The sequence below is a fragment of the Polyodon spathula genome, chromosome 10 (genome assembly GCF_017654505.1).
Source record: "Polyodon spathula isolate WHYD16114869_AA chromosome 10, ASM1765450v1, whole genome shotgun sequence".
In the NCBI taxonomy this organism is placed as follows: Eukaryota; Metazoa; Chordata; class Actinopteri; order Acipenseriformes; family Polyodontidae; genus Polyodon; species Polyodon spathula.
The window spans coordinates 15,950,303-15,975,659 of NC_054543.1; the positions used below are offsets into that span (position 1 = coordinate 15,950,303).

Here is a 25,357-nt window from a genome sequence, read left to right on the forward strand (position 1 = left end):
CATAACATAGATATCTGTAATGAGAACACACATAACAAGATATTAAAATGACATACCACTGGTATATCCTTCAAAACCTCTCTGAGCAAGGTTAGTACTGAACACCGATTATGCCGAGATACGTTCCCACCACACAAACACTAAAAGCAATGTATGGGCACTTGGTTGTTTTTGTAACAAAGCATAGGCTACTACCACGTCACACAAATATTATAATTCATTTGCAATCAGACTAAAATAAAAATAATGCATAAAGCACATTAGTCATGAAAGGACCAAGACTATTGAACTTAGTTCCTTTCATTTGCCATGTCTTGTATTTAGATCATTGGAACCCTACAAACAAAAACAGGTACAGTACAATGATTTTTGTATCCGAATGTCAAAAAATATTTGTTTGAATATTCAGATATTTGTCCTAGCACTAATAACTATAAATAATTGGCCTTTATTAACAAATCCTTCAAATTAGGATACATAAGAATACTGTATTTATGTATTTTTCAGATTAAAGAAAATCTCCAATCCATTTTTTAATATACAGCTATACCTCTTCCATGTCAAAAGTTTCATAAGATGAACGTCCTTTAACACTTGTTCAATCATTTATAATTATTTATATTGTAGACCTTTTTTTCCTTCTTTGAGTTATGTTGGGAATTTAAAGTACTTTACTGGAAACAATTAAATATATATTTTATTCTTTTAACACAATTGAACATATCTAGAACTTTGGATGCTTTGAAACTTACAGTAAATTATTTTTGGGTTCCCCTCTTTGTTTTTAATGTGTGGAGCAGTATTGCTTTGGAGATGCAACATGTATTAGAAACTATGCAAACTATAGACTTTTACAGTGCAATCCATGTACACTAGGACAGTTCAGGCTTTTCAACTCACAGCCCAATACAGACTGTAGCGCTCAGGATGCTGTAAGTGAAAGGTCAATGTGAAATAAATAGCGTGTGTCCCGACTCCTTTGTGATGAGAAATGTCAGCATTTAATGAACATGTCAAATTTCTTTAATAACAGAATGAGTGGTTGCAGTAGTTTTCTCAATCCAAGTATGATATTACCATGTATAACTAAATGCATATGCATGCTCTCTGTTGTAATTGAAGACATTTGTTTTGTGCTTTTGAATAATAATGTGTTAATCGATTATTAGCTCCAATAAACAAATGGGAAGCTGGTTGCTGATGAAATATTCTGATGAAGCCATTGACAACTTGCTGCTGTGTGCATCAGGGGCACAGTCATGTACAGGCCGCAGATTCTGTATTTAGTGGGATGAACCCTGATCCACACTTAACTAAGTCGTTCCTTCAGGGCAGCTTATTTCCTTTAGATTTTTTGACACACATTTCTCTCGCTGCAGTCTGGGCATAGGTTCAACAGCTGGGATATTAATGTCTGTGCGTCTCAGGCAAGCTTCCAATAAACCTCTAAACCGGAGTCACATGCCAGAATCCTCTTATTGCCAGTGCAGAGATGGAACACTGCCTTTATTTTTAGCAAGTATTGAAAAAAAAAAAAATAATCTAAAAACAATAATTCACTGAATGACAAATTAAGAAGACTGGTCCAAGGACACAGCCAAAACAGCTTCAGCTCCACGACATTTGAATTGGAGTGAAGGTTCTTTTTAAAGCATTACTGGTACACAACAGAAAAATAATGAATTACTGTATCCAATGAATAGTTCTTACAGAGTATGTATAGTACACATACAAATTATTGTTGACAGTGAATTAACCAACATTGAAAATGATAAAACAAGGGAACACTGTATAGGAGAAAGAATTAATAATTGTAAACAAATAAAGAAATAGGTAATTGGCTGCCGTGGATAACTGTACAGTGTCATCTTGTACTTTCTGTACTGCGAGGTATTATGTTTTATATTATTATATGTTTTGGTATTATATTGAGTTGCTGATAGGAAGTTCTAAAAGCTCTTGTGAAATCTGGGGGCCTATCTCCCAGCAGCCTTTGCAAGCAACAAGCAAACTTGGTATCTCTAGAGAAAGAACAAGAACAAGAGGTTCCACTCTGAGGAAAACATTTGGACAGGTCAGGTGATCCTAACCAAAGAGACAAATGCACAGTAATTGAATTAGCCTTTGTTTCGTACATGCTGAAAGTCATTAATGTGCTTGGTCTCTTTGGCTACTATCCAAGCAGGCTCAGTGCCTCAACAACAAGTCTGTGTATTATGTCGACTTTGTTCTGGTCCTTTGACATCTTGTGTAGGAATGTCATAATTCCTTTCACACGTTTGTATGGCTCTTACTAACAGTCACTTTGTCTGATCTATAGGGGCCTACATTTAGGGTTGCCACCTGTCCCCGTTGGGGTGGGGGGGTGGATGGAAATATCTTTTCACCCCCCCCCCCCCCCCCCCCCCAAGTATATATGTATATTAAAAAATGGATGAGAGATTTTCTTTAACCTGACAAGTTTTTAACCTTGGTGATTTCCCAGTCCTGACATAAAATATTACTTTACCGTTAACAGAATGCATTATGCTACATTCATTATTTTACTGAACTTTATAAAATACCGGAACCATCAGTTTGTAACATATTTAAATGCATAAACAATAAAAACTGCACTCATCTACATGCAATTTTAGGCTACTTAAACTGAACAGAAATCATTATGCACGTACCTTAACACATTGTTAATGCTGTGCTAATTTTTCCACAGCATAGTTATTTAGTACAGTCTTAGCTGTCACTCGCTGAAGTTGATTTTACAGGAACAAAAAAAAAAAATCTACACATTCCAGTTATTGACGCTTTGTAGAACAAAAGTTTTTTTTTAAAAATCCCAATACAATGTTATGATATTCTAGTTTTAATTGCAATTTAACGAAATATGTTAAATGTTACTGTGACGGAAATACAATGATTCTTAGTTGTAAATTTCCCTCCTGACCTGTGAGGGCGCTAAGCAGCAAGAACAGAGTTCTTTGGACGGGCTGGTCTGACAGTTCTTACCCAGGGTCGGGAAGTCGGCCAGCCTGGAAGGCGGCGAGACTCTGTTGCAAGAACGCATTGAACCAGAAGGAAAACAACGTGGCAGCCGCAGATTGGAGAGTCGGTTGCACTCGTTTACCAAGGGTGATAATGTGACAGCATAAAAGGGAACAGAGAATCGTAATCTGTTCCTTCTCATTGGTTTGTTGTGGACAGAACAGAGAAAGACTAAACCAAAGTAACCAGAAACTTAGAGTGTTGCGTTTGTTTGTAATGGTCTCGTCTTGTATGTTAGGCAGCTAACACAGTTCCGGAGCTGTCGCCAAGGGCCAGCACTAAATTGGACAGCACTTCACCATTGTCACAAATAGCAACTTGTATCGCCCACCACGAGCACTATTACATGCACCCAGGACTGGTGACCATGTTTGTATTATTGTGGGCGGATACTGTTTATTATTTGGGGCGGTCTTTCCTTGTGTTATATACCCCGTGCTGTACACCTTGGTGTGTATTGCCGTGGAATTATTGTTTGGTCGCCAGACCTGAAAAACTCCAATAAAAAAACATTTCCAAACCGGATTACAATGATCTCCGTCTACTTCTTTTACACACTGCATCACTCCTGCACCTGCTCCCACTCAGCCACTTTGTCACAGTTACATACAAACATATGAATTACATACAGTATTTCTTTTTGTACCATATTTTTAAACAAATTATTGAAAATGGACATTACCAATATTAATATACAAGGAAAGTTTTCTTAAAAAGGAAAAAAGAAACTAGTTTAATCGCTGTCTTTCAAGGTAGTAAAACACACCGGGGTACACAGTAAGGGTCACAAATTCCAAGTATCTGGTACTTATTATATCTTTCTAATTCCTGTGGCTGGAGGTGAGAAGTGTGCTCAGTGGTTGCAAATTCATTCTATTTTTCTGTGGAAGATCCCGTTTTTGCATTAGCCGTCATGGTTGTTCTGACCACCAGTATGGCGGTTATGCAGCTGGGGTCAAATCACTGCAAAGCTTCTCTCGTCTGTCATGGTCAGTGGCAATACAGTAAGCCCAACAGAAATAGCAACTAATCTCCGGTTTGAATGACAAGTTGTAGAAATCAAACAACTGGATACAGACTGACCACTTTAAAACAAACTTTATGAACACACTGTGAACAAGTAACTGAACAAAACAGCATGATCAGCACTTAACACACGTAGTCTAAATATTTGTAATTACTTAATTTCGCAAATACATTTTAGCACCTAATTGCAACTTACACAAATAGACTAACGTGCTTCCCGCTACTGCTGTCACGTAAACATCTCAGATCTCACGATGCTGGGGAATGGTCACATGTGATCTGTACAGACCACAGTACAGCAGGAATTCAAGCAAAAAGAAAGGTGTGCCCAGTTTTTAAAAATAGATATGTCTGTCAGTGCTGTATAGACTATGCTTAGCAGTATCTGAAAAACTGTGAGCGCATTTTTGTGATTTATTGTAAAATAGTTGTACTTCTACACATATAAAAAATTGCCATTAAATCAATAATACTACTTATTTCACGTTTCTGCCGCTTCACATCGGTATTTATGAAATACGAAAATGAAACACTGTATGGCTTTTTAATTAACTCAATTAAGGCACTAGAACTGCATATCCGTGATTTTTCATGTTTTGACTATTATTTTAAATGTTAAACACTTGAATTGTGTTTAAATGGGAACACTAACAATAGCAGGGAGGAAGCTTTGTCCCCTCAAACCTTCCGTCACCATGGATTTGAATAATTTCAATAACTACTATGAACGACTGGAAACACCATAAAAAAAGGTAACAGTAAAACAACAAATAAATAAATAAAAAGCAAATGTAATGCAACTACCTTCTCAGAACGTTTCCACATAAAATCATATTACATTCAAAAATCAAATGCTGATTTCCTATAAACTGTGCTCTTTACAAGAAATCTGAGAAGCACAGAGCATAGCCCTGCATTTGATTTGATCAAGGTACGACTTACAAAAAGACTGCATTAGCTTTTAGCCCTTCAAGCAATAAGCTTGATATTGGAAATCTCCCCAGACTCGACAGCAAAGTGCATCTCCCAGTCCGTTATTAATTGCTTAATTGTCCTGTAGACTTGCCATTTCAGTAGATACCATTTGAATGGACAAAGAAGAACAGTTTATTTTAAAGCTACAAAATCAACTCAAAATCACTACATTTATATTTTGCTCTACTGGAGTAAGGTATGAATTCCTAGCGAACACATGCTATTACCTCTGGTGTGTGTTTAGTCTGGCATTTCTACATATGAATGAGGGAAACTTTGGGACAAATGTGTAATTGGATTTATTTTATAAGCCGTGGAAACCACAGAAACTGCAAAAGATTCCCATTCAGATTTCAAATCTCCTGCTTGTGATGCTGCGTAGGGGCCGCTACAGCACAGCAAGGAGAACCAGTCCCTGCAAAATGTCCTTCCCCAACAATCTGGAGCACCAGAACCAACTGTTTATGTTTCATTTCCCCACCATAATGAAGGTGTATCAAGGTGTTTTCAAACCAAATCCAGTCGTTCATCAGCTAGAACATCCGAACAACAAAACGTAGAACTAACACTTAAATATGTTACTTTGGAACATAATGCCTCCAAATGCCACATTAGCATACATGGATGGGCATACAGAGTATATTTGCAGGGGTATAGCCACATATGCTCTGGCTAATCAAGTTGGCATAGTGGACTAAATTATGGTACTGGCACATAACATGGCATGAGTAACAAACACAAAATTAAAAAAAAAAAAAAAAACATGCCCACAGTGCTATTTAAGGCCAGATCATTAAATAACCTGACCAAGCGATTTCAAGTCAAGTGAAAGAGCTGATATAGCTGCAAATAGGCAATTGTCCATTTGATATGCATCTATGGTCTCCAACAGCACCCCTAAGGGCACAACATATATTGCATCACTCCACAAGTCTTTTGTTGTGTCCTCTAGAACAATTCAGTCCTGCAGATATATACGTCAAGATTTATGTCAGTTACATGGAATATAAATCAACAGTGCTTGAAATGTCTGAAACAGAAAAAACTCAAATAACCCCATACATGTTCAATTGCTTTATGTAACCTTTTCCAACAGTTCTCCAATGCAGACCCTTTCTTCATTAAAACCTACTTGTTCTTGCTATTACTGAATGCAGGTCATTTCCACTAGAAAGCTAACTGCATTTAACAATTGGTATCATGAGAGAGAGAGAGCTGTTCAATCCTCAATACAGTGTACACTTGCTAATACACAGGTTAGGTTTCATTACAGGGTAGTTTTAAAGAAGGAAACACTTTACTAACATTCACAGCACAGCATTGCCACTTAGCAGGTGGAGGCCCCATAACAAGACCTGTAGTTGACACCTACAATTGTAATTGCACTAAACACAATAATGTGCCTTTGGTATCATTTGCCTCAGCAAGGGGCTCTAGCATTAAGATGACATAAGCAGAATGCAGTATATGCCTTTTTACCTTCCATATGCAAAGCGTCTGTCCTTATGGTGATCACCAAAGGTATCCCATAGCCTTAGTGAGACACTCACTTCATCAACTACATCACGAGAGCGTTCTAGAACCTAAAATAGGAGAACAAGGGAAAAAAAATGTATTAAAAAAAACGCAAATCTATAAATCAACCAAAATGAAAATTAAGAGGTGAAATAAGGTGTCCCTCCACAAGTATCCCACATTATCTTGGTTGTAAAACATAATTTGGCTTTCTGTGCGACGTGCCTTGTTGGCTTTCCGGTTTGTCTGCATTCCCTTATGTTAGTTTCAGCAAGGAACACAAGTTGCATCTTTCAATGAAGCCTTGAAGAAATTGCGTTAACTAAGCATACGTTCCCATGCACTGGCAGCTGCCATATACACACACACACACACACACAATATATATATATATATATATATATATATATATATATATATATATATATATATATATATAGATATATATGCACGTCTATGTGGGTCATGGAAGCAAAACGAGAAAACTTAACTTTTGATTGTGTTTTTCTGCCTTAAAGTGCTTTCACCCGATTTCCAGGGCTACTCTTCAGTTCTACAGTAGTCGTCTGCTACAGATGTAATGTAGGCAAGATAAACTGAAAGTGTCTTTATATTGGTAAGTGTCTGCATCATCTAGTTCATGGCAGTCTATTCCCTGCAAAACAAAAGGAAACTTGTTCCCAACTGGCACATAACTAAATGGCGCTGGCTCTAACTTCTATAAGGATGATTTGGCTATCACATATCTATGGCAGGCAGATAGAACTGAACAGCAGCTTGTGTACTCGGGGTCCAGTGAAAGGAATTGTAAAAAAACACAAAAAAAACAAAAACCTTTCAAAAATGCTATTGTCAGAATGGCAATAGGAAATGAACCACACTTTAATGTGAACACACCTGAACTCAAGAAAAGGTAGGCTATGTGTAGTAGGTAAGGGGATGAAGTGCATTGTTTTGAGGACGAAGTGCTTTGTTTTGAGGGGATGTCTCTCGCCTGTAAACTTCTGTTCATTAGTCCTTACCTCTTGGCAAACCCGGTACTGATCAATCGCCCACACTGTAGGTACATGTGTTGCCAGTAGTTGGTACTGCGTTAGGGTGGTGTTGCACGCCCGTGCACAGATGAGACGAGTCTTCCCAACGGCATTGTCTCCCACTACCACGCACTTGATGGTTTCTACGTTTGGCCTTTCGTAGTCCATGTTATTGTCCATTGACGTGTTCCCTTTTAAAAAAGAAGATTCAGTGCACAGCTTTATTTATACTGCATACTGTAGCGTTTCAGCAAGGAGGCAAAAAACGGAGGAGACATGTTGGTTACTGTTCTTCAAATCCTTTTTATTGATTGAACACACGTGCTGCTGGACACTCTCTCACGAGCACCCAAACCAGTGTCCACAGCTCGGTCAGTGACACAAGAATCATTTACAGGATTCATTCTATAAAACAACAACTAATTGGCGGCCCAGTGCCTTTTATAATGTAGCTTACACACATTCCATTGGTCCTCAGTCGTACACGAGGATCAATGGGGACAGACAAACAACAACTAGTCACAGGGGAGACACAGAAGGCTAGGTTTGCAAATAGACAGAGACAGGGTTAACCAGCAACGGCGGGAAATACAGCGCAGGAAGGGAACACAACACAGCAGGAATTACTGTACAAAAACTCAGTAGGAATACAGTACAAAACATAAATGCACTGATTGCTATATTGCCCCCACCTTAGCCTCTTTGTGTCTCCAAAAAGTCAGCAGGGCGCAATGTAGCACATGGCCGTAATCTGCCACCTCCCCCCCTGAAACACAACCCCACTCCCCTGTTTTTCCCCTCCGAGTTCTTGTGGGTGGGTTGGTGGGCAGTGTTGTGATGAAGGCAGTTTCCTCTCCTTCTCTTGCTGGGTTGATCTTGCGTCCTCGGTCAGGGGCATCTATTTAACCCCTCTGATGAACCCTGGGCTTCTACAAGGGGGTGCCCGTTTAACCCCCCCTTCCACCCCCTAAGCCTCAGTAACTTTTGCCCCATTGGGGCTCCCTCACAGGAGGGTGGAAAAGCTGGCAGCGGCAATGCTGACCATGGCACCGCTGGCAGCAGCACATGGCAATCCGACAGCGGAAAAGCTGGCTCCTCTGGACATGCAGCTAACAGTGTCAACGGTGCAGGTACCTCCGGCGCTTGCAGTGGACAGTCTGGCCATGGCGGTGTTACTGGCAGCAGCACGGCCGACATCAGCGCCACTGGCAATGGCACAGAGGCCCCTGGTGCTTGGGGTGGGCAGTTAGGCAGCGGCACTGGCAGTAGTCGCTGCTCCCATTCTCCACTCTCACTCCACTCCTGGCTCACGCCTCTTACAGGAGCCCTTGACAGGGCTGGTGTTTGTGCCGGCAGTGGCTCTTCTCCCTCCGGCAATTGAGCAGACAGCACCTCCCTCTCCAGCGATTGTACTGGTGACTGTTCCTGCTCTCACTTTCCACCTTTGCTCCGCTCCCGACTCGTGCCACTCGCAGGAGCCCTGAAAAGAGCTGGTGCTTGCGGCAGCAGCCCCTCTCCCTCTGGCAGTCGGACAGACAGCACCTCCCTCTCCGAGGGTTGCATTGGTGGCTATCCCTGCTGTCGCTCCACCCCTAACTCGTGACTCTTGCAGGAGCCATGAAAAGAGCTGGCGCTCGCGTGGCAACTCCCCCCATCCCGTGATGAGCGCTGACCATGGCACAGGTCCTCTGGCATAGTGGTCATACTTCTAGCAGATACAGCACACAGCTTTACTAAAATCTGCACTAAAATCCAATTAAGTTGTATGTACCGTTACAGGTTCCTGATGCGATTGTTAGCTTGTTTCAATTTAAAAAGAAAGCTCATCATGAACTGGACAGGATTTATTGATTGACACTTGACAACAGCCAGTAACTGGGCTCTACTGGTAGATACTGGCATCCATAGCGGGTTTAGTATGAGCTACATATCTTAACTGGTAGTAGTAGACCTAAATTTTAAAATGAGTGTCCAAAATAAATCAAAATGTGCTACAATCATTACTGTATCAGACCATGTAAAATAATCTGGAAGCCAAATATATAACAAGTAGTAGTATGAGCAGAAAAATACATTAAAAGCACATCAGGATAAAAAAATAAATTAAAATGTCAGTAATTTCAGAGACTTCAAGTTTATATTTTTCAGCCTCTGGATATATTGTACAGCTACAGACCCATCCCTAGCTTGGCGTTGCCTGAGTGTCAATTCCAACAAACCTCGTGGATGCAGAGAGCTCTGCCTAAATACACAGGTATTTACACTGCAAATAGGGAATGAAGAAAAACAGCATTTCAGAATAGTTTTTACTGTTGGAGACAATGAAGTTTAAAACCAGAACACTTATTTACTTATTTATTTAAAACAATAACAATACAGAAACAGAACAATCATAGAGTGATCCTCTGGATTTCAGCTGTATTCTCTTAGCGTTTCTCCTTTTTTAGCCAGCTAGTTAGTTGCTTTTGAATAACTTCAGGGCTTTCAATGTTTATACTTTACCGTTTTTAACTACATGTTCATACTTTGTTATACCACCGTGAAATGTAAGATTTAAATAGCTGAAACTGTGAAATTTCCTGTGAATTTAGCAGGGCCCTACACATGCTGTTATCATGTACATTTGTTTTCACCGATTTATTCCTGTTGACATGTTTTACGACATTTGTTCTGTATTTCTGTGTGGGGTGACTGAACCCAGGATTAAACCTCATGTTAATTATTTCTAGAAACAGGGTCGGAAAATAAAACTACTGTAACAAATGCTATTTTTGGTGAAATAGAAAAAGATACAGTACAATAGCACAATTGAAAAGCTTTACTGTAACTAATAATACAATGGTAAGGTTCTAGAAGTAGAACCAACGCTTTCAAAATGTCCACCTCATTCGCTTTCATTTTAATTATAAAATACAATCACAAGACCTTAAACTGAAGTAAAAGGGGACCAGGAGCCTTGCATTCTGGGATCCCCAGTAATTGACTGGACAGATAACTAGACGACATGCACTTCATCCATGTGTTTCAAAGGGTGACAGGGGGCATGAGGCTGCTCAGTACCCATGCCTTTTTACTACTTTGGCACCTTATTGAAGCAGATTGGCAGTGGTGTCTAATTGCCTAATAAATCGGTTGGATTATGTAATGGGGACAACAGTCAACGAAAGTGAAAGGAAAATGACATGTAGCTCTAAACATGTCTGCAAATGTACTGCAGGCTTCCAGATTGAACCCAGTGTTCTTAAGCAGTCCAGGATTATGTTTAAAATATGCTATTGTAACTAGTGCTAGGACACACATTTGAATATATTCGAACAACTACCGGGTGCTTGGTGGCAAAAATGACCATGTTCATATTATCATATAACAGAATGAAATGACTGTACTTCCTTTACGCAAAGGGAAACCAATGCAGAAATGTCTTCTGGAATAAAAACCACAGCTTCAGCATTAAGTGTTACTTTCCTTTAAATGTGTAATATGACAGGGTGCTGGGTTTCTTTGTAATATGGTACTCTTTACTTTTGTTTTCCAGCTAATATTCAAATATTTGTTTAAATTTTGAAGGAATATGCAAACATAACAAAAACCCATGTTCCCCCAAGTACTGATTTTAACCTGATTTAGGCAAAATAACAACAACAGGCATTCAAAGTCTCAGTTCTCTCCTTGCTGTAAAGTGCAGACTGCAGATACTTAACTTCTCAAACAAAGCAGGGAAGGAGACAGTCCGGCCTGCTTGCCACCTGACGAACACACCTGGAAACTCAAGGTGTCTGTACAGGTTCAGATCAATCTCCACAGCCAGTTGAAACAAATACAAATTTAATGTGATGATTTAGATTTTAGTTGAAAAACACACAAACACGATTTGGAGTAAACATTGCAAAACTTAAACATAACGAAGGCGAACGTTGGTTTCACTGGCGTGTTCTATAGAATATATCTACTGTTTAAAAAAAACATGACAACTGGATCTGTATGTCAGAGCTATTCTCAGTCTTCTTGTGAGACGCTCTGATGAACTTCCCGTTTAATGCAATAAAATAGGTAACTTGCCTTGTAGATTTACATAAGTGACTTCTTTCTCAACGTAACGCTTCTGTTTGAACAGCATGTCTACTAATTAGTTTTATCACAATTTATAGAAGTCATAAAAAAAAAAATTGAAAAAAAAACAAAAACAAAGTAAAGCCATGTAATCAATTTCACTGTGATAATGAACAATAATGTTGTAATAATGTGAGATTATGTTACCGGATCTGAAATTATCTTGGGATATCAATAGCCTCAAGACTATTGTTTCCCATTCAGAATCCCCATCCCATGAATAAGCCAATGTCCAAAATAGCACACTGTGTAATGTAGATCGTGTACTTTCCATTTAATACGACTGGTGCTCGCAGGCATTGCAATGCGTGAACAATACAAATGAGCGCCTTTCAATAACAACGTAGCAGAAAAACGATCACATCACAGTTACTGGTGATTGTTTAATGGCATTTTAAAAAAAAAAACTGCACCCCTTCTTGTATATTACAGCAAATTCCACAAACGAAAATATAATATAGTGAATTATAAAAAGTAAAAACGCATATCAATAAATCCCTACATTGTTGAGTATAACATAATTATGTGCCAACATACAAAAATACAAAAAACAAAACAAAAAAACACATTGGTCTACTGTTTTGGTTTTGAGTACCGGTATATTGTACAGTTTTTTTTTTTTTGTTTGTTTGTTTTTTGACAGAAAGCTAAATTCATTCATAATATGTGCAAACTAGAAATCACTTTGGTCACACCAACATCTTTAGAAAACACTAACTACACACACAACAATAATTACAACAAGGAACAGTGCAATCAATTACGATTAATTAAACTATAGCAAAAAATAAAAAAGTTAAAAATCAACCCCACTAACACCACTCTTTTGTAATAAAGACAAAGTACGGCATATTCGTTATTAGGACAAATGCACCTACCGTCTTTTGAGGGGAAGGGGGAGTTTGTTTGATCTCTGGAAACTAGCAGTGAAACCAAAATCGACTTCAGAGGAGCACTGTATACAATGAAAATGTATTGCAGTTCACGTACTGTACAACAAAACCGCCCAGCGCTAACTAGGCAAATGCTGCAAGATCATTTCGTAATTGTTTTTGTTTCCCAGCTTGTGAAAAAAGTTCAATCCTTTTTTTCTATTTCCCAGCGTGATAATATAGTGTATGTCTAATGTTATTCCAGTCCTTTCCTAAATTCGGTTTGCCCCCTTTTCCTCCAAATGTTGCACGAGATGATCAACTGCAAACACAAAAAGAAAGCGCATGGAAGCGCGTGTGCAGTTTGCATTGTGACGTCAGCGACCCCTGTTCTATTTATAGCAGGGCATTAGATTTCATTGAGAAAAAGGTGGTCGAGACCGTTGTATCGGAGCTGGCTGATGTTGAGCTGCTCTGACTGCATAAAGCAAGGCTCAGACTTTCAAAAAACAAACAAACAAACAAAAAAAAAAACACTGTCCAGTTTTTCAAAACAACATTCTAATAGGTCATGTTTTGTATTGTTGATCGCTAGACGCCAAGATAACAGACACAGGAGGGGAAAATGTCTTATCGCGCCAATTGCAACGTGCCTCCCCCTTTGCTGAGGATGGGATGTGCGTATGTGAACACTGTAAGGATATGCATAATAACAACTCCGGCATGGTGTGCCAGTGGGATGGACATTAGCGGTGTGGTCTTGTCACGTTCAACGATACAACAATGTAACACACGCCCCTAGAAAAGAACAGTGACTACAAGAGCCTGCTGCTACACAGTCGCGACAACTTAAAAAAAGGGTACATAATTGCACTAAATCAACCAGACACAGCCACTCTCTGACTTTTAGCTGGTAAACTACATCATTCTATGCAATGTGTTTTTATTTTATGTATGTGTCGTTATCCAGGCTGTTTCGTGTACCTTGGAATCAGTTATTAACACAATTCATTTACAAAACAAACTGTTTAAATAATGTTTTTAAGGACTGTGTTTTGATACATTCTCTTAGGGATTAAAAAATACAACTCCAACCCTCTCTAAAACAGTCATTTTATAAACATTGCTTAACAAATGGAATGTTTCAACACAATTCCGTTAATTATATTGTAGTGTTTGCGGTTCCCGCCACACACAGGCGGGGGCGGGCGCGAACCCGCGGCCTCTCTCACTGAAGTATAGCGCCGATACCGCTGTACAAAAGAGCCGGCTGCAATATAGTATGTTCATAAGACTAAGCTATCATTTTCATATCAAACTAAACTCGACTATTACATATACTCTTGTCAATAAAGAAAATGCCATATGTAGACTGGGAATCATTACTGGACGGAATAATTTTATGCCAGTTATAGACAATACAGTATATACAGGCTGCATCTACCTGTTCCAAATCAGTTGCAGTCATGATGGGCAAAACAGCGGATGACATATGGTAAAAAGTAATGCCTGTGGACTATTGTGGGAGACTTTGCTACTGATTGGCTCGAAGGAATTAGTCAATGATCAGTGAGACATGGTCACGTAGCCCTAAAGAACAATTTATACATTTTGCAGACTGATCAACATGTCGAATCGGTGCAAACAGGCATGCACATTACAAACAAGTGAACTAATTTTGATTTGCATCTCACAACAGATGAGCAGTAGACCCACTGTGCTTACCATCTGATGCACTGTCTGCAAGAAATCCCAAAAGATGCCCTTGTAAACGTGCCAGGACCTTGCACTCTGGTTTGTTACATTTTGTTCCTGGGAATGAGGTTCATTAGAGAGATTAAAGAGCATGTAATTATTTGTCAGAACACAACATCGTTATTTAAACTGCAGCTAGGCACTTAACGGTAGATGGTTCTAAAGGGGTGTGGTTGATGTGCATCATTAAAAGGGGCCGTGGTTGATGTGCATTCACGTGATGTGTTTATCCGGCTGAGGTCACAAGTGAAATTAATTTAATAAAAGCTGCACACAACACAATGCCAGTTTATGAAAGGCCCTGCTGCGTTCACTTGCGGAGCTGTGAGGGGATCGCCTTATAAAAGTTTCCCATAGTAAAAGCACGGCAAAGTTGAGCCCTGCAACCCGGCAAATGTCGTTTTAATACAAACATGTTCGGGTCGGGTCAGGTTATGTAGTGTTACGAATTGTCATTAGATTTTACACAAGAACGTACCTTAGCTGCAAGCGCAAAACACTCATTTAGCTTCAGGACACCGAGAAAGTACACTGCTGCAGAGGTGTCAATCACCAGCTCTAAATATATCAGTTTGTATGGCACTGAAATCCCATTGGTTAAGAGAAGCAGTGTGCTGCCTAACAATAGCCAGTCAAATGCGTTTTAAGACACGCAGTGCCCGCCTACTGATCTCCTCAAGAGAGCGGAGAGGAGAGAACAACTGCAATCGCATTTCTTTAAAATTGGGAACTCGTGTTGTTGACAGCAATGAGCACAAAGAAAAGAAGAACAGTTAGGTGGGTAAGACACCGTTGCAAAGTTAAGCGGCATCTATTGGGCTTTTAAATAATAAATACATGAATAAAATTGTATTCATTATTTTGAATACATAAAACATAAAATCCCTACAACACAATTGACCTCGCTGTCATGAAAACTCGAGACGACAACATGTTTGCAATACAATTTTAAATTAAAATACTACAATGCCTATTGCCACTTATAGTCGTACGTGGACTTTTTGATTAACCACATTGGTGTGCACATACTACGTTTGGTAAATATAGAAAGTGAATAGTGCAGCTGGTTGTGTATTACACGATGTCAAAACCTTACTAGTTTGCTTATTTATTTATCGGTTGTGTGTGTTTACGGACAGTCCCGTTTGCTGGCAATCGTTGTTTATTAGGGTGTGGGCAGTTTATATTAACTATGACGTCATTTATGTAGTGTTGAGATAATCTCACGCATCGTAGTTTTAAGAATTTGTGATCTCTGAATTGAGTTGGGTCGGGTCCAAAAAAAGATGTGCTTGCTCTGGCACGGGTCGGTTTCCGGTCGGGTTTAAAATTCAAGCCGAGCAGACCTCTACAGCAAAGTGTAAGGCAGCACAACCAAAGCATGGCGCGCATTGTTAAGCACAGAGTGGTATGGTGGGGCATATTAGAAAACATCACCAGCCGTGGTAAATGCACATGGGGAAAAAGCATGGGAAAACTGCAGCATTTCTGTGGTAAATCTTTATAAGCTGGCCCTCACCTTTTATTAGAATTACAATCTAAATTTACACAAGCACCAAATGCATGTTGTTTTACATATCTGTCTATATAGACAATACAGTATGGGGTGATGTGCAAGCTGATATCAACCTCATCAGAGTTCAGAGTGGCTTTCTGGGTGCTATTGCCTTGAGTATGTATCTCACACAGCACCTATACTAAGTCTATGAAAGCATGATCATAACAGCAATTGGTAGAAAATGTTGGGGGGCACAGTTTAGATTGGATAAAGAGGAGTTCAGATAATGCAACCTGTACTGTATGTAGTTATAATGGAAATTAGAAAATTACATCATTTACACCCTAAGGCTGGTTTAAAGGAGTGATTTTTTTAATTCCCTTTTCCTACAACTTGTCATTGCTTAGGAGCATTATCATTGCCTTACCCCTTAGATATTTTAGAGCTACAGATTAATTTGGAACATGCAGATATTATAAAAAAAAGTCCCTAAAGAATAAATAAACCCTACAGATTTTGCCTCCTGAACCCACAGGAACACTATAGCCAATACAACGCTCCCAGTGAAATCTCCAGACAGCATGCATATCTGAGTGTATGACTCACCCTGCCCACTATGCCGTTATGCTTGTACCAGCTGAGGCACTCAGGGACACAGTTAGTAGAACAATGTAAAGGTAAAGAAATATATTTCTATCAGAGGAGTATACTGAATCAAGACTGGCTGGTCTTGCTGTTGTAAATGCTTTAATTCTATTAAAAAACAAAACAAAACAGGCAGCATACAATAAAACAAATCCAGACAACTGCCTTGGCAACACATAAAAATGCTGCCAAGTACAACATAATTATTTTATATTTCTATTTTTAGGAAAATCCAAAAGGAAACTCAATGGAAATAACTAGCTGGGAAGTAACCGAGCTGTGGAATTCAGTGTGACAGGTTGCGCCACAGTTTCATCTGTAAACAAGCACACTCTCAAGTAATTTTCTCATATCACTGGTGTGTTCATGATGTAAAACACTAGACACCCTGCTTATCTCAAGGCAGCCATGCAAAGAATCATCAGCAGTCAAGCCTGCTGTAGGCCAGTGGATATCTTAAATACGCATCTGTCACTTTAAAGGCATGAGAAGATTAAATGTGTCCTCACATCAGAGTTCTTTATCGTGACTGACCTGTTTTTCTCTGCCTTTACCTGTCTTTGAACTTGAGTTGAAGATCCTAAATACCGGCATTGAACAGCCTTCCTCATTCGAATCATGTTCCAATGTGACCTTTGAATGCTGTTTGCCTTACCTATTCTACATTTACATAGACAGAGTGCAAGTCATGTGATTTGAATGGAATGAAGAAAGTTGATCAGCAGTGCCAGCACTTAGGATTCTCCAGACAAGCACAAAGCAATATAATAATATATCAAACTGGTAAGATTGTACATGGTATTAAAATGTAGATGATATCACAGTGCAAATCACACACTACAGCCTGAAAAGCAATGTCTTAAATATCAGGTCAAGGCTCAATCGATGGCAAGGTATTTATGTAACTCAAAAGTCCTATCTCAAAAGACCTTTGGGTTTCTTTAAAAAAAAAACCTGTATTTACACAATTATTTATTTGAATTTCTCTGAAACTGCTGAGTATAGTTGTGGCAGGGAAGGCCCTGTGTCATTTTTGTCTTTGTTTGGTGGAGGGACATGTAGCTAGATTGGTTTTCCTCATTCCACAAGCAAGTAGTGTGCAACACATCAAGCTGTGTTGTAGGGAGCTCCTTAATCTTTTCAGCAAGCAAGCTGCCTGATACAGACGATATGTTGTTACACTAAAGCATCCAGCGAGTGGTGCTGAAAATGACAAAGCAAATGCTCTCTGTGGTTGCTGTCCATGGTGCTGGACCAGCCAAGTGAAGCGTACTGGACCCCATTTGGGTTTTCCCAGTACTTGAGCTGAAAGGGCAACTCTGGAACACAGAAGCAGTTACTTATTTTCATAGCTATAAAAGTCCTGCAGGGCATTTTATTGTTTGCTTTTGGTTGTTTGTGTGCTTTCTTGCTGAACAAACTCTGTCAAACCCTATGCTGCTATTGTGAACAGTACCTTTTTTTGGTGATGCACAATAGTAATATGAGATTCTTTAAAGAAACGTCACATGAGCAAAAACAAAACATACCATGACCTTTTAATTATATAATAACAAAGAAGAGGTAGCTTCCAAGGTTCTTTTATTTTACAGTCTATTTCAGTCATTCTGATTGATACTTTAGTCAAATATTGTGTTTAATTAGATTTTTCATTTACTCTCAAGTTTTTCACCCTCATTGAACAGGCTAGATAAGCAGTGTCAAATTAGGTGTAAGCACCACCCAGTGAATCACTTATTTTTGTATTGCTGTCAATACACAGAACCTGCACACAACACCACTTCCATAAGGTTCACTGGTTCTTACAACTATATATTTGAAATCTGAAGCTACATCCAGTATCACTATTTCATCTCCAGCAGCAATGTGTTCGAAACGCGGTGACTTTTTAACCTTGCTGCTGTCAGATAAATGAAGTATTCCGGGATGTGATCAAATTGCTGGCTAATTCTAGTAATGTGGCATATGGTGCCAGCCTTCTTGAGCCTCAGCACTGGGATCTGATCTGCCCTTTCTGTGACCACAATTGCATGCTCATTCACATGGTGGTGTCATTGTTTAATAAAGCCTGAAGCTTTGTTAAACAATTAATAGTTTTGATTCGTTAAATGCATTAAGAAATCTCTTTATTAAATATGTATCAGAGGAGCTTCAGAACTGTACTTGTAATGGCAAATATAATGTAATATAGCTAGAGAAAGGAAACTTTTATTTACTGTCTTTAATGTACTCTAATATACTGTATTTTTTATTTTTTTATAAATTTAGTCATTGCCAATTATTTTTATTTTCTCCCAATTTGAAATGGCCAATTATTATTCATCCTGCTCTCACGCATTACGTATCCTGCTCTCACGCAGAGCGCTTTTATGGATGTGCCACTCGCCCCCATAATTTAGTGTATTTAAATGAATATTAGTACGTAGGGTAACAACCTGAATCTTGTTCGTGTCACTGAGATTATCAATTTACTAATATAGTGGTAACTGATACAACCATAATAGCATTATGAGTGGAGGGACAGAATTCAAGGAATTTTCTGATGTCCTGGCACTCCAAGCCACCATTACATTTAATACGCGTGACTCCTACATGTACCAAAGCCTGTGTAAATAAATATGCCAGTAGGGGAAAAAAAACAGTGACGATCTTTCATCAACAGTCATTGTGTGCTGAATGCTGCCTGCAAGCAGTTTGTTGTTTCTCTTTTGTTGAGATCATAAGGACACATAGCTCAGCATTTGGTTTCGGCTCTAGGGATACAGTTTTTTTTTTTCCAGTGCCATGACGTCAATAGCTATTCTCCACTGGTTACAGAACGAATTTGTGATTGGTGTAGCTAGTCTGTTTCCCCCCCTCTGACAATTTTAATATGTCTACTAAAAAATGACACAGGCACATCTAACATTTAAAAATCTGTTTGAAAAGACAGAAACACAGTGTACCGTGTAATAGGTAGGCAAGGTAAATATAAATCATTGCTGGAAACCAGGTGGTAGACCACATGTAAAAAAACAAACCAAATAAACTGGACACTGCAGGTGAACATCGAGACGGGTTTTTTTTCCCCCTCGCTCCTATAGTTTCATTCAGAATTCTTCAGCTCTCCCTGTTTAGCAAGTAGAATGCTGGGAGCACAGAAAGACACAGTGATATTTGCACCATTGCAAGCAGCAATACAAATACTGTTACAACCAAGCAAAATTACTTTATTAAGTAACTTGTAATAAGAATCTGAATTAATTTTAATTGCTGTTAATGTGGTAACTAGATAACTACATTTGTCAGGGAATAATTTACTTTAAATAGACATGCTGTAGTACATACTTTTGCTGAATTGAATATTAAGAGTGCAGTGCTGGCTTTCTATGGTGAACATATGCCACATTGACAGTGTTATGGCAGGTGTACCATTGTAGTAGAGTGTTTGATAGTGAATTTCAATAGACAAATGGCTTTACATGCATCTTGATATACAGTAGTGATGGATCCCTTTAAAAAAAGGTCATGTGTGTGAAATTTGGCTCAAATGTCCATCTCTGCTGTTTAGCAAGTAGCCCTGAAGGCAAATGTACATGATAAAAAAAAAAAAACTCAAGGGCAGTATGAACAGGCTGGCTGGTGTTGATGTCAGGCCAGGAAGTAGATAGACAGGACTGGTGAGTGAATTGCACTGTTGTGCCGGTTTATTGTAAATATATGATTTAAACAAAACAAAACATTTTTCCAAAACAAACAGGCCAAAAATAGACAGAAAAAACTAAACACTAAATACAACAAGTATCGTGCTGGTATTAAGCCAGCACGAATAGTAATTGTTATTTATTTCTCCTCTCTTCTCTCCTCTGTCCTCTCTGAACACCCAACCCCGTGTGCATCAAACACTCACTTTTTTATGCAGCTGTACCAAGACTCGATTGCTAATCAGTCATTCAATTGAATCACGATACAGTCTGCTTGTGAACTACATTGTGCACTCCCCGTGCCCCCATACAAATACCCACTTTAATCTGCATGTGAAGTGTGAAGTGTGAAGCAATCCGCATGCCTAAATACAAATATACTTTTTACATCACCTGTGCTACATATCCCGTACTCCGTGCACCACTACAGTAACACATATAACAGACAACATAAAACACAAAATACACACAGGGGAGGGGTACACTGCCACAGGCAGTTTATTCCAAACACTTTAAATAGCCAAAGTTATGGTCCTGTGGAGTGTGATTTACTGATGCAGGCTGCCACGGTATGAAGACTTTATTTCATGTTACTAAAGATGCATAAATGGGATTTTAGTTAATCTTTTATGTCTTTCAACGTCTACAGCCATCCTCAGGAGTGAAATAAACACAGCATTCCACGAACGATTATATTCTGTTTAAATAACAATTACAATGTAAGGAGAAGAAAGTAGGTTTAACCCTATATTAAATGCTACATTTGGATTCCTTACATTCCTTAGATCAAGCCTGAAGCACAATTGGAAACAGTCATCCCAGTCATGATATTGTTACATGTGAATGAATGCGACAGAGAGCTTAAAGGAGTCATATAACGTGCTATCAGTTATAGCATATCTGAGGGGCTGAATGAGTGATGTTGTGTTTTCAAAAGGGGCGGAAGCTTGTGTACTTAACAGCCAAAATAACCTTGAAGTTCTGCTTTCTGATAAAGAAGAGTGAACTGAAGGTTAAAACTAGAATGTGAGACTATTTTAGAGAATTATTTTATATTGCAGTGTAATCGGAGTGTACCACTGAGCATGGATGCAGGACAGCTGCTCTAGTCAGCATGCATTTCTGCATATTTACTGTACAGGATTTGACCTGCATCTGCAGGATTTTAGCTTTTACTTTGTCACTAACATATGTGCCTTAGTTCGGCTTTCGTCTAATCAGTGAGCAATAAAATGTTTCCCTTATGTTAACAAATAACGTCACACTTAAAATCCGACTAAAAAGAGGTAAGAGAATGTGTTCCAGGACTACGTGCTGGAATGTTGCACAATTAAAAACGTTTTCTTTTTTCATCAATCCTTTAAGTTACTAGGCCACACTAGTTACAGATGATGTTACTTTTGTTTTGGATAATAAACCAATTTTGTATGTGGACACTGACTTTCATAATCAATTATAGTCTAATGCTCCACATTTCTATGAAAATTGGTCCAGGTGGACCAAATATAATCTAATTTGATGGTACATACAATATTTTTCTTTGAACCATGAAGTCATATAATTGTCTAAACCAACATTAATAAAAACTGAGTTCAATACAGTATTTAGAGATGCACTACTCACCCAACAAATGCAAAATGACCCATCAATTTTAACCACTGATGAAAAGCCTTCTGGTTTATAGTGAAAGACTCATGTTCTTCCTCATGACTAGCCTGTAAAGAAAATGAACAGGGCTGGTGTAACTCACACCACGGTTATAAAAGTTGATGTAAAGCTCAGGAACAATGCTGTGCCTTTATTATTTGATAATAGTGTCCAGAAACAGGATTTAAGTGGCTTGGGTTTCATTTCTTCACATCAGTGAAGCACACAAGCCTGCAAGTCCTGGCAAGATCAATTCGTTCTTTAGAATGTATTTGTAATGCAAAGCAGTACATAAATAAATAAATAAAACTTTAGCGTGGTTTCTGCAATTATGACAACCAGGTCAGAAATAGTGTTGAATGTTGTACCACTTTTCCCTTTTCTGGGGTAAAAGAAACATCCCACCCAATAATACTTATAACTACTATTAAGTAGTTTTAAGTATTGCTTTTATTTTTTTAATTTTTTACTTTAGAACTATGCCGATGACATCTAGACACAGGATAAGATGTACTGGAATTTTTGACAAATTAAGTGGTTCGTTCTCCCACCCATTTCTGTTCATTTTTACATTCCGTAAAGTTTACAGGTATTTGTTACCAAACCAGTTTTGAAAACTTATTGGAATTAGGATTTGGAAAAGATCCCTGAATGAACCTTCCACGACAGTCTCAATACTAGGGATTGCCCCTAGAAAACAGATCATATTTTTAGGTAGAACTACACATAAAAATACATACGGCATGTATTTGAAGAGGAGACCAATATTCGTTCAGGGAAATTGTGACAAAAAGGGTAAAGTAGCCTTTGATCACTATGCCCTATATCCACTGTATGTACTTGTAAGAATGTAAGATTGACAAGCAGACAGACAAACAGGGTGCCTCCATATACCCTTAGATTCTGATATTTATAATAAAAGAATGCCCTTAAAAAAATGACATCACAATTGAACAAATGGATCTCTAGATATGTTAAATGTAAGTGTGACACACTGACAGTCAGGGATAGACTGCCTCTTTATCACCTGACATTATGATACACTTAAAAAATAAGGTCCTTAGCAAGGTTCAGCCCCTCAGGATTTAACACAGCGAATATGACTATACCAGACTAGTACACAAGAATGTTGATAATGCATTAACTTAATACAGCCACTTAAATGTGTTTCTGTGGATAATGGATGCAGTCATTCATTTGGTAATAAAATCCGATATCTGTCCCTTATAAGTGGCATTGCAAATTCTGGGTTCAGCACAATTCTGTTTTTCCTTCATCCTTAATACACATGTAGACAACAACACAAATCAGCAATGCTGACATGACAAAGAATAACAGAGGACTCTGTACATGTGCAGCAGAGCAGTTTGAAAGGAAACACTGGCATTCATGTGCAGTCATCACTGTATCACCTATTTGGATAACAGCATTGTAAACCATTGTTTGTCTCTTAAAGTAAAACCAACCAGTTGCAAAGCAAATGCCATTATTATAATATTTGCACTGAACAGCAGCCTAGTTCTACTTTTCTTTTGTGCATACCACCTGAAACTTTTTTTATAGAACACTTGAAATGTTCCTACCTGGATCAAACATGACTTGTAAGTAGTTTAAGTGGGGTGTTGCTCAGACCTGAAGCAGTTGTAGCTGTCTCAGTGCTAGTTAGCAGCCTGTCTCAGTTCAGTTTCAGTGTAGGCACTAACTAAGCTGTACCTCCCAGCAGGACTCTTTTTTTTTTTTTTTTTAAGGCTGCGGTAGAGGTGTGCCTGCACGCATGTGACTTCAGACAGAAGGGGCAGGTTAGCCCTGAAAGGCCCACAGAGGGCTGATCCTGCAGCTCTGCACAGCACTCCTTATTTTTTTGGCAGGCATAGTATTTGATGGACTGTGGAAAGAAATGCTGTACCAGCTTAAAGCACTTTTTAAGGATTGAATCAATGCCAGACCTTTTTGTTGAAGTATAATACTATATACTATAATACTTAACAAAAGTACATGGCATGTGTAGGTTATTTTTATTTACTTATTTGTTAAAATATTTCAGTTTATATAATGTAGATTGACACTCGCTTATAGAAAAGGTCAGAAAAACCAAATAAATAAAAAAAAATGATTTGGGAATACTCAATTTCCTTTATTTTCAGAGTGCTAAAATTGACACCAAAAATGAGTGAGTCTCACTCCAAATGCGTGAGACCTGACTTGTCTGCTAGGTATTGAAACACTGTTTTATATAGGCCAGTGAAAAATATACAAATGAATATGTGAAATCTGAATCTCAAAGCAGAAGCTGAATTGGTCAACCTACACATATTTATAGCACTGCGAAATCACCTGTCAACCACTCAATTGAGGCGGTAACCCTAGGATAACCACAGATAAGTGGCTGTTGCAATCTACGTACTCTTTTCCTTTCGTTTGTACTGACTTCAAGAGAACGGGTCGGTTGTCCCATGCCTTTTCCCCATGTGTCATTTTCAGTATAAACAGAAAAAAAAAGGTTGGTAAAGAGAATATAGTTAAGTGTCACCATTGTATTGACTTTACAGTGAAGAGAATTCAAAGAGGTGCCTCAGTTTGTCTTTTTAAAGCAGGTGATGTTAACCATACCAATATTGAGAATAAAGAACAGTAGATGAATAATTGGCTGAAAGATGAGTCTGTAATCACAATTACTTTAAATTCTTCTTTGTTTCTCTGACTGCTTTCCAAGTGCTCACTAAAATTTGGTAGCAGTGATCACTGATTCTAGAATTATGGATAATAATTATTAAACAACAAAAAAAAAATCTATTCAAATGTGTTCTGATCAAGTGATAAGACTCCTTTAACTCATGAGTTATAACAGTTTCATAAAATACAATTCGGCTTCTTCAATGACAATCTGGGAATGCTTGAAGAATATCGAACTATATTTTACATAATGTCAATTATCTAACTACATTTTTTCACTATCTTTACTGAAAAAGTCACAATTAATACATGTTTCCTTGTACAAATGACCAGTCTTGAAACATCTAGTTCATTGTTCTTCAAGAAATATGTGTTTCATATATAATGCAGACCTGTCTATAATCATCCCAATCAATTCTAAGGTAATGGTAGCAAGTATGCTGGCAGTAGCATCTCCTGTTCTGATCTCTGACTTGGCATTGCACTGAGGGCTTGACAACTGAATAGAGAGCTTCGTACAACTGAAGTCAGTCTTAACACTTTCAGCACTGCAGACTTGCGTACATGTCTAGGAATAAAAATTGTGCAATGAGAAACAATTTGGGAAAATTAATTTAGTTAAAAAAATGTTTTTTTTTTGTTAATACACTGTATCTAAAATACAAGGCCTTGTTATGTAATCGCTTAACTGACCTGACCTTCCAGTGAAACTATGCATTGCAATATTAACTCTCCAATCAGTAGAATGTATTTCAGAATGATCTTTTAAAAGCCCAATATGTTGCTAATGAGGGTCTGCTAATAGTTTTCTTACTGCCCTGGGGTTTGTCCTGTCCTGTTTAACATCCTTACTGTTTTCATTCGCAATCAAATGCATGCAGCTTG

At 38.4% G+C, this 25,357-nt stretch overlaps 1 protein-coding gene across 2 annotated transcripts in view; it reads right to left on the minus strand.

Annotated features, from left to right (window-relative positions):
* LOC121322059 (rho-related BTB domain-containing protein 1-like) overlaps nucleotides 1–23,502 on the minus strand; it is a 33,872-nt gene extending 10,370 nt beyond the window's left edge. The window contains exons 1-4 of one of the 2 annotated variants that reach the window (XM_041261548.1): nucleotides 23,383–23,502; nucleotides 21,776–21,867; nucleotides 7,578–7,780; nucleotides 6,520–6,623 (exon numbers count right to left, since the gene is read on the minus strand). In XM_041261548.1, coding sequence (XP_041117482.1) covers nucleotides 6,520–6,623; nucleotides 7,578–7,769 — 296 coding nt within the window. In that variant the 5' untranslated portion in view covers nucleotides 7,770–7,780; nucleotides 21,776–21,867; nucleotides 23,383–23,502. Of the gene's footprint in view, nucleotides 1–6,519; nucleotides 6,624–7,577; nucleotides 7,781–12,577; nucleotides 13,217–21,775; nucleotides 21,868–23,382 lie in introns of those variants that run through there. The other variant, XM_041261549.1, reaches the window with a different exon arrangement.
* Between the last annotated feature and the right edge of the window lie 1,855 nt (nucleotides 23,503–25,357).